Raw genomic sequence first — 10,013 nt, 5'->3', positions numbered from 1 at the left:
CCTGTAACAGTTAGGTACGAGTTAGAAAGCGTAGCAACTCTATAATTATTACCAGAATGTCCGTACGTCCATTTTAAACATGTTGATTTTTTTACATTTTTAACAACAAATTTGTATGTGACCTAATTATCCGATTGGTCTGATTTTTGGTATACTGATTCCTGGGACAACAAAATACAATATTATAAGCGAAGCAACTCTATAATCAAGTCCTAAAAATGTAAGTATGTCCATAATCATTATCTTGTATCAAGCAGTTTTTCAACAAATTTACTTACAATTTTGCTTTGTCTCTTAAACATTCACATTCTGATTATTCAGTTCTGACATTATACAAGTGTTAATGTCCGTTTGTCCTACCGTTTCAGAGCTTCGCTTTTATGGATGTTGTCATCCTTGTTTGGTGAGTAATGCTTTAGGAAATGGTGTTTACATTTATCATGGATATTTCAGGCTAATAGATATCATGTATAAAGGTAGCCAGATAAACACAAAACAAATATTCTATTTGTTAGAATAATTAGTTGAAATAATCTATAATACAACGAAGAACGATGTTTGTTTTTATGTTTGTCTGTCTGTTTGTTTGTAGCAAAGGATCTCGCTAACCGCTGAACCGATCGGGTTCTCCTTTACAGGGTAGCTTCTCATAGGTCCCAGGAAGGTTTATAACTATTTTTGTCTAGCCGCTAGTTTGTATATAAAGCAAAAGAAGCATATCTTTACTTCTCTTTCCCTATAACACTATGGGGTTCTTATAGAGCACCTTAACCTAACCTAAACTAAACTGGATATTACGGATAATTAAGATAATTGGAGTATATAGAGATAGAATATTTAAGTCTGGCGAATTATTTAAATCCACGGTTTTTGGTAATAAATTTTTTATAATACAAATCACACACAAACCATAAGATGAAAAAAATGTTAAAAGTATTATTCATTAGTTAACTAATTAATATAATGTTATTGTAACTTCATCAAGGCTTAATACATATAATTTACAGTTGGAAACCAGTTATGAAAGTTCTGTTATAAAAGTGTCATGTTTCTGTATTTTAGATATAACTCAAATCATCAAACTATGCATATACCTTTTTGTTACACAAATGTATTATGTTGGGAGGGAACATTGAGTTGTTTTACCTTAGTCCCCAATGTTTTACAATAACGTTGTCTTATTCGTTGACTTAACAACTATGGGGACTTTTTAATGGTTGGTCATTAAGTTGATTGTCCAAACGTTTTAATAACTAACTAGCTGTAATCTTCAGAAGGGGTATTTTTTGCGTTTAATCATTGAAGATGTACATTAAATTATCAGCCATTGACTTATCCATTAATATCCCTGTACAAATTTAATAATATATCTGAATTAAAAACCTTGCAAACATGAATATTCTCATTTCTCACTTGAAAATATAACACATATACAATTTTCAGACAAGCACAAAATTTATCATTTTTAATCTAATCTAATCTAATATTTTACTTTATATAAAAAACAATTATTGTTTTGTAACTTAATCTCAGTTATTTCTTTTTAAAAAAAAGAAACAAAGCATGTATGTTATTATTTTACTACAAAGTTTAATCAAAAAGTTTGAGAAGGAACTTTTTGTCAACAGTTTTATATTTTTCACAAAACTTTATTGTATGCGCACTGCTATCTGTTTGCTTGCATGAATAAGACTATTTGCGAGCGACCCAATACTCTTACAAACATACAACAACACCCTAGAGATATACACAAGAGAAAGAGAGCGAGAGAGAGAGAGAGATAGAGGAGAGAGAGAGAGAGAGAGAGAGAGATAGAGAGAGAGAGAGAGATAGAGGAGAGAGAGTGGGAGGGGGAGAGAGGTGTACACCCAAAGAGACGGTATACTAATAATATATGTACATAAAAATTAGAGGGTTTAGAAATTAATAAATTTAGTGAACTTGTTTGCTGTTCCTCTAAAGAAATTATTGCAATTATATATATCTTCAGATATTAGAGTAAAACACTTGAGGGGGAAGAAAGGGTTAAATAAGTGTATCTCCCAATCACACTATTATTAAGAAGACGATTGGGTCATTTAAAATCAACCAATGATGTAGGTGTGTATTAACACAGCCAAGTAGCAGAAAACAATTTGGTAGCAGACGAATAAGGTCATTGAAAAAAGGGAGGGAGGAAGTTATCTGTATATACATCTACAGATCTGTTCTTCAGATAATCTTAAATACATTTGTATGAAGCTCTTTACAGTGCCTATGAAAAGAAGATACACCTTTTTAAAAAAACATGGCCGAAGTATCCTGAATGGCATTATTTAATACCTATATTTGCGACAACTTTTATTTAATGAAATCTTCCAATTTTTAACATTTACAAAATCGGTGGCCCTCTCGGACGGGATTCGAACCTGGGTTAGCCAGATAAGAAGTCACACATTCTATACATAAGCTATATGCAACTTCAAAGATTGGAAGTAAAAATAGATAAGGTAGTAAAAATAGTATGATTCACGAAACCTCGAAGTTTTTTTTCAAGTAAAAAAAGTATTATTCACTATTCACGAAACCTCCAAATCTCAAATAGGGGATGTGTGTTTTGTAGATATAAAGTTTTAGACTGTTTTTTTTGGAAGAAAAAGCAAAAAGTGGCTTGAATGATTGAATTTATATTTGTAGGAACAAATCTACAAATTACATAAAAAATTTGGAGGTTTGGTGATTTTTTTCTCAATAAACCTCCCTACCAATGCAACTTTTAATATACAAAAAATGTTTTATTATTATAAATTGCATCATTTCTTTTATAAAAAATAACTCATGATTTGTGAGAAAATTAAGTTTTGTTAAAAAAAACTATACTATTATGGATGATAGCTACAATCTTTTAAGTTACTTGCCGGGATTTGAACTTGAATTCTTAGATAAGTTACATAAAAATTAACCACAAGACCACAGCAGGTCAGTCATTATATGGTGATTTTTATATCAATATGGCAAAAAAAGACAACATAATCATTTTCATAAACATTTCTCTCTCTAATCAAAAAATATTAGCTTAAATGGTATTAAACTCGAAACCTTCCAACTAGCATGATAACCTCTATGGAAAAGAAGAATAGGTATAAAACAGTAAAATTTAAGTCAAGCGTACATTACCCCTTTCTCTCTCTCTCTCTCAAATTGTAAAAATATATATACATGTGGATTTGAACTCGCAACCTTCTTAACTCAACAATTGTACTATAACCACTACACCAAAGAAGACATGAATTTACAATGCAAAATTTAACTATTCTGTACAATACCTCTTCTGTTCCGTTCCTATCTCTCTCTCACTCTCTCTCTCTCTCACTCTCTCTCTCTCTCTCTCTCTCTCTCTAATCAAAACTAGCCGATGCGCCCCTAACATCTATGGGATCCGTATTCAAAGTTATATGGAAGGGCAGAAAAATACCTTAAAACCATACCCAGACTTTATTTTATAAAAAGAAAACAGCCTAAAACCATCTCATGACTTATAAGAAGCTTCACTGTAAAGGAGAGCCATATCGGTTCAGCAGTCAGTGAGATCCTTTGCTACAGACAATAACTCTTACTACTTTATATTATAGGCTACGCCCCCAGGATTTTATCTCGTTTTTTTCTGATTCAATTTCAAAAACGTTAAAAACACTACACTATTGAATATAGGTTATGTATAGTCAAATTTAAGTCTTGCGTACATTACGCCCCCCCCCCTCTCTCCCTCTCTTTCTCTCTCTCTTTCTCTCTCTCTTGCTATCTTTCTCTCTCTCTCATTCTTCCTCTTTCTCTCTTTCTCTCTCTCTCTCTCTCTCTCTCTCTCTCTCTCTCTCTCTCTCTCTCTCTCTCTCTCTCTCTCTCTCTCTCTCTCTCTCTTTCCGTAAACAATTAGAACTATTTTTTAATTTACACTCTGTTTTATCCTTTTGTTTACTATTCAATTTTGAGAAGAAAAAAACGTACTTTAATAGCATCATAGTAGTTAGGATTGAACCTCAATCATTAAAACCCTAAAGATCACTGCTAACCACTAAGCTTAATAAGAAATGTATTTTCTTATTTAAAAAACTGGACAAACTCTCCACCCCCCTTAAAATATTTTTGATTCATAAATGAATTAATCGATTCGTGAAATTGAAATGTAATAAAGAAAGATTAATTTGTTGTCAACGGAATTTTGGATAAAAAATGTGTAACTTACCAAGACTAGAACCTGGATTTTAAGGATGACAAACCAGCGTGTTAACCCATGCGCTATTCAGGAAAGGAATTTTCACCCAAATTTTAAGCTAATAATTAAAAATTCTAATATAATGCATATGCAGAAAATATGTTTTTCTATGAATATGTTAATAGTATCGAGGTTTAGTGATAATTGGGGTATATGTATGTATGTATGTATTTCAAAATTTTTACTATCGTTAATACAGTTATTATAAAATAATATAAAAAATAAGTTACGAAATAGGTTAATGTACAAAGATAGTAGAGATTAGTACACCTCTTTTAGTACAGTCAGTACTGGTAGAGGTTTTACAACTAAACTCAGTTATGATAATAGGTTTAAGGGTGTAGCGAACAAGTGAGCACAGGGGAGCAGGTGTAGGTCAGGGTAATGGACCAGAGTTGACCGGATTTTTTTTTTATTTTGGTGAGCTTTGATTGGATATTAGTCAATTTGGATTTAGATAGTGGAGTCTGTATGCATCTTAATTATTTACATATGTTGCAAGTGTTGAGACTACATATTTCAATATTGGAGTAATTTTGTAGCATATTTTTTTTTATTACTTTTTTGAATTTAGAGATTGATGAGATTTCTTTTATTTCACTGTTGAGATTATTCCAGGACTGGGGAATGGAGTATTTGGTTGTGGATTTTGTATTGGAGCCATCAATTTTGATGTTGAGTAAGTTTCGTCTTAATCTTTCATGAGGCATTTCCTTTTGGATGTGTTCCTGAAGTGCAGCTGGAGCGTAGTTATGAACAATTGAATGTGCTATAGATAATTTGTTAAATTCAATTATGTCTTTAAATTTGAGAAGATTGTGTTTTTTTAGTAGAGGTTCACTATGTCTCTTAGATGTTGTACCGTTTATAGATCTGATGGCCTTTTTTTGTAGTTTGCTGATGGTCTCAACAATATCTTTGTTGTTAGCCCAGATAGCGCAACCGTATGTTAAATTGGGAATGAAGAAGGCGTTATATATTAAGATTTTTTGCCTTAAAGGCAATATTCTTTTAAGTTTCCAGAGAATGTGGTTGGCTGAGTTAAGTTTGTTAATTACAGTTTTTGAATGCGATTTGAAGTCTAGCTTTTCATCAATGGTGAAACCGAGGAAGTTGAATGATTTTACCTCATTTGTCGGGTTGTTGCTGTGAACTTTTTTAATGCTTATGTTATCTATTTTAAGGTCTATGTTTTTGTTAGTGTTGAAGGTGATCATTCTTGTTTTGGAGGCATTTAGGGTTAGTTTATTAAGATTGAACCATTTTTTTAGATCCTTAAGGGTTAAGTTTGCTTTAGATTCAAGTTCCTCTTCAGTGTTGTAGGAAGGGGCAACTAGTGTGTCATCTGCAAAAAGGCTGATAAATTCTTTTAAATGGTTAGGCAAGTCATTAATGTAGATTATGAATAGGATGGGGCCAAGAATTGAACCTTGTGGCACTCCTATTGTTGTACGAGAGTATTCAGAGTAACAGTTTCCCACTTTACATTTAATTTTGCGGTTTTTGAGATAGTTTGTGAACCAGACTAACTCCTTCCCTTTGATGCCAATGCTTTCAAGTTTCTTTAGTAAGATGGGTATTTGTACTGTGTCGAAGGCCTTGGAGAGATCAATGAAGATTGCTGATGTTTTCTTGTTATTCTTTTTGAAGTATTCCAGGGTGCTAATCATGCTTAACATTGCATGTGTTGTGTTATGTTTGGCTCTGAAGCCAAATTGATTTTTGTTTAGTATGTTGTTTGATTCAAGATAACGTCTTAGTTGGTATGCAACTACTTTCTCGACAACTTTAGAGAGTGAGTTAATGAGATGTATTGGTCTGTAGTTGTCTGGTGAGGTTTTGTCGCCTTTTTTGAAGATCGAAATGACAGTTGCTTCTTTGAGTCTGTCATGAAAGATACCTTCTTGAAGAGAATTATTGATTATGTATGCTATTTGTTCAGGTATTGTTGTTAAGATAATTTTTGTGATTTTGGTGGGGATACCATCAGGTCCGCTGGACATTTTCGGTTTGAGCGAAATAGCTATTTTTTTAATTGTGTTAGAGTTTATTCTGCTGAATAAAAAAGATGAGTTTTTGGTAGGTAAATCCTTTAAGTATTTCTCTTGCTCTTCATGAGTGGTTTTGATGTTGTCTGCTAGTTCCCTACCTATGTTTATGTAGAACTTGTTCATTGCTTCTGCAATATTTTGTTTATCTGTTAAAGTGTTGTTGTTTATTTTGATGCAATTGATGTCATTATTTGTAGCTGGTTTATTGTTAGTTATTTTGTTAATTTTTTCCCACATTTGCTTAGGTTTGTCTTTGAGGTTTTTAAATTCTTGGTTATAGTATGCAATTTTGGCCCTACGGATAGCTGTTGAGAGCTCTCTTATTACAGTTTTGTGTTTTTCAGCGATGTTAATGTTATTTGATCTTGATTTCTTTTGGTATAAGGCTCGTTCCTTTTTTGAAAGAGTTTTGATTTCATTGTTTATCCATGGACAAGGGATATATTTGGTTTTATTTGAAGATTTTTTTAGTGGAAAGCTTTCATTAAATTTTTTATCAATGATTTTGAAGAGGAAATTCCATTGGTCCGTAGAGTTATTTGCGTTTGTTAGATCTGACCAGTCAGTCTGTAGAATATTGTTTTTGAAGTTCAATATGTTTTCGTGGTCGAAAACTCTTTTGTAGTAGGTATTTGGTTTAGACATGTTGACATGACTAGCTGAGGCTTTTATGATTAGAAAGTGGTCAGAGATTGAAGAAGGGAGAACATGACTGGTGAAGTTGTTTGTGTCATCTGTGAGAATATTGTCAATGCATGTTTTTGAAAGATGTGTTAATCTGGTTGGGATGTTTATGCATGATTTCAGGTTAAGATCAGCAATACCTGTAAGGAAGTGATTAGTCAGGTTATTGTTGAGATAGTTTAAGATGTTTATGTTAAAGTCACCAAGTATATCTACTGTTGCGTTCGGGAATGATTTATTTTTGTAATCAATAATTTTTTTAATGTCTGATAGGAAGTTACATTAGTAAATGTGTTGGATGGAGGTCTGTAAACGGAGGATATTAGTCTGTTTGTATTTTTGAGTTTAAGGTGAATAGTTATTATTTCCGTGTCATTGTTAATGAAAGTGCACTCTTTTATTATGTTAACATTTAGTTTTTTTTTGGACAATATGGCAGTCCCGCCACCTCTTTTATTATTCCTAAATTATCTACAAAATACAAATTTTTAGGTACGGAGGTTTCGTGATAAAGAAAAAAATGTTCTCTCTCTCTCTCTCTCTCTCTCTCTCTCTATCTCTGTCTCTAAATTTTACATAATCAATACCGGCAATCTTGGTATGGAGGTTATCGTATGTGCTTCGTAATGTAAAGATAGCGGGTTCAAATCTGGAAGAATGATCTAAAATTTTTTTTCACTTCCTCTCTCTCTTTTTCAAAATACAAATTTTTAGGTACGGAGGTTTCGTGATATACTCTCTTCGAGTATCGAGGTTTAGTGATAATTGGGGTATATGTATTTTGAAGATTAAAAAATTTAGACAAGTTTTTGAACAAAAAAAAGCTAAATATAACCTAAAGAATCAAATTAAAAAAAAAAATTACAAATCTACAAAATACAAATTTTTAGGTACGGAGGTTTCGTGATAAAGAAAAAAATATTCTCTCTCTATCTCTCTCTCTCTGTCTCGATATATCTCTCTAAATTTTACACAATAATACCGGCATTCTTGGTATGGAGGTTAACGTATGTGCTTCGTAATGTAAAGATAGCGGGTTCAAATCTGGATGAATGATCTAAAATTTTTTTCGCTTCCTCTCTCTTTTTTTTTTTTTTACTTTCTTTCTCTCTTTTTCACTTTATCTCTCTCTCCCTCTCTCTTTAAAAGGAAATTAAAAATAAGTATTTTCTCAGCTAGGATTGAACCCGCAACCCACACACTGTGTTCACTCCTATCATACCATTACGCTATAAGAGCAAGACCCTTAAACAGATTTTAATTTTTGAAAACTTCCGTCCCTCAGTGTAGCTCATGTCTAACGTATGTCTATAATACTGTACTCTAATTTGTGAAATAAATTATATAAAGAAATGTGTTGCTTACTAATTAATTAATGTTGTGTCCGCTATACCTAACTTCATGTAACTAAACATTTCATTGACCATATATAATACTTTCAGATTAAAGATGAATCATATCCCATTAGCTGTGGTCGAAAGACTTGACATTGAACTGCAGGCTTTGCATCCTGAATTGGATGTAGGGCTTAGGGCTTTAATTAACGCCCCTAAAGGCTTGCAAGCCTACAGAACATACATGGTGTCCTGCGTGCTCAGGGCCCAGCGGAGGGAGGAGGTTAGGGAGGAGGGATATCAGGCAGGGTTGGTTACACATGGGTAGAACCTACCATTCTAGATTGAAAGCTCCATTAACTCCTAAGGATGATTCTACTCTCAACATACCTGTTCAAAGCAACCTTGCCAAGGTTGTACAAAAGGCTAGACTATTAATAATAGATGAAGCAACTATGATGGATTCATACATGTTGTCAGCTATAGATCGCTCTCTTCGTGATATAATGAACACTAAAGAAAAACCATTTGGAGGGAAAATTGTAATCCTTGCAGGAGATTTCAGACAATGTCTGCCTGTAATCAAAAATGCCACACAAGATACAATATCCCAACGTTGTATTAACACAAACAATCTGTGGGCTACTTTCACAATCAAAAGGTTATCTACAAACATGAGGGTCAATGCCAATCAGAATCCTAACCTTCATGCATTTGATAGATGGACTTTAGACATAGGAAATGGTATACAATCTCAAGTAAAAATACCTGAAAATATGATTGCCATCAAAATAACCTCTGAAACTCTTGCTATGCATAGGTTAATAGACATGGTATTTCCAAATATCAACGCTAATATATCAAATCCTGAATGGTTAAAAGGAAGGGCTGTATTAGCAGTAACTAATCGTCAGGTTAATGCTCTAAATACAATTGCTATGCAGAAACTAAATAGCTTAGCTGTAAAACTTGAGAGCACAGATAAATGTACAGATCCTAGACATGAACTAAGGTTTAATCCAGAATACCTCCATACACTTACCCCTGATGGATTTCCTCCTCACACTCTCATGCTAAAGCCAGGTGTCCCACTGATACTACTAAGAAATTTGAATCCGAAACAAGGATTGTGTAATGGAACTAAATTGATATTCAATGGCTTGATTTCAAACAGAGTATTAGAGTGTACTGTTGTTGAAACTCAGGAAAAAGTATTAATTCCAAGAATCACATTTGTTCCCTTACCTGAAACCTGGCCTGAAGACTGGCAAAGAATTCAATTTCCCGTAAAGATCGCATTTGCATTCACCATCAATAAATCTCAAGGTCAAACTATGCAAACTGTAGGATTGTTCCTTAGACCTGAAGTATTCACACATGGTCAATTGTATGTTGCTATATCAAGAGTAGGATCACCAGAACATTTGAAAATTGCATTAATTGATGATTATGTAAATAACATTGTATTCAAAGATGTATCAATTTGAATTAATAATTGTAATACATAATAATTGAAATACAAAATAATATTTTGATCCTACAAATAAAATATCAAGATAGAAAAGGAACGCGCAGCCAATAGCGCGCTCATAGCGCACTCTTGGCTAGTACCATAGTATTTAAGTACTCTAAAGAGATTCTATGTATTCAAATTTAATTTTTTAAGTTAGAAATCAAATTTGTGAAGTTAAA

The 10,013-nt window shown here is 32.8% G+C and overlaps 1 protein-coding gene across 1 annotated transcript; it reads left to right on the top strand.

Annotated features, from left to right (window-relative positions):
• The first annotated feature begins 8,641 nt into the window (after window positions 1-8,641).
• On the top strand, window positions 8,642-9,808 carry LOC145312467 (ATP-dependent DNA helicase PIF1-like). Its single transcript, XM_080151725.1, has one exon. The coding sequence runs from the start codon at window positions 8,642-8,644 to the stop codon at window positions 9,806-9,808; it is 1,167 nt and encodes a 388-aa protein (XP_080007851.1).
• The last annotated feature ends 205 nt before the right edge of the window (window positions 9,809-10,013 follow it).

This window comes from Acartia tonsa, chromosome 2, assembly GCF_053477335.1.
Source record: "Acartia tonsa isolate MP-2025a chromosome 2, ASM5347733v1, whole genome shotgun sequence".
Classification (NCBI taxonomy): domain Eukaryota; kingdom Metazoa; phylum Arthropoda; class Copepoda; order Calanoida; family Acartiidae; genus Acartia; species Acartia tonsa.
This window is presented reverse-complemented; position numbering and strand designations above follow the sequence as displayed.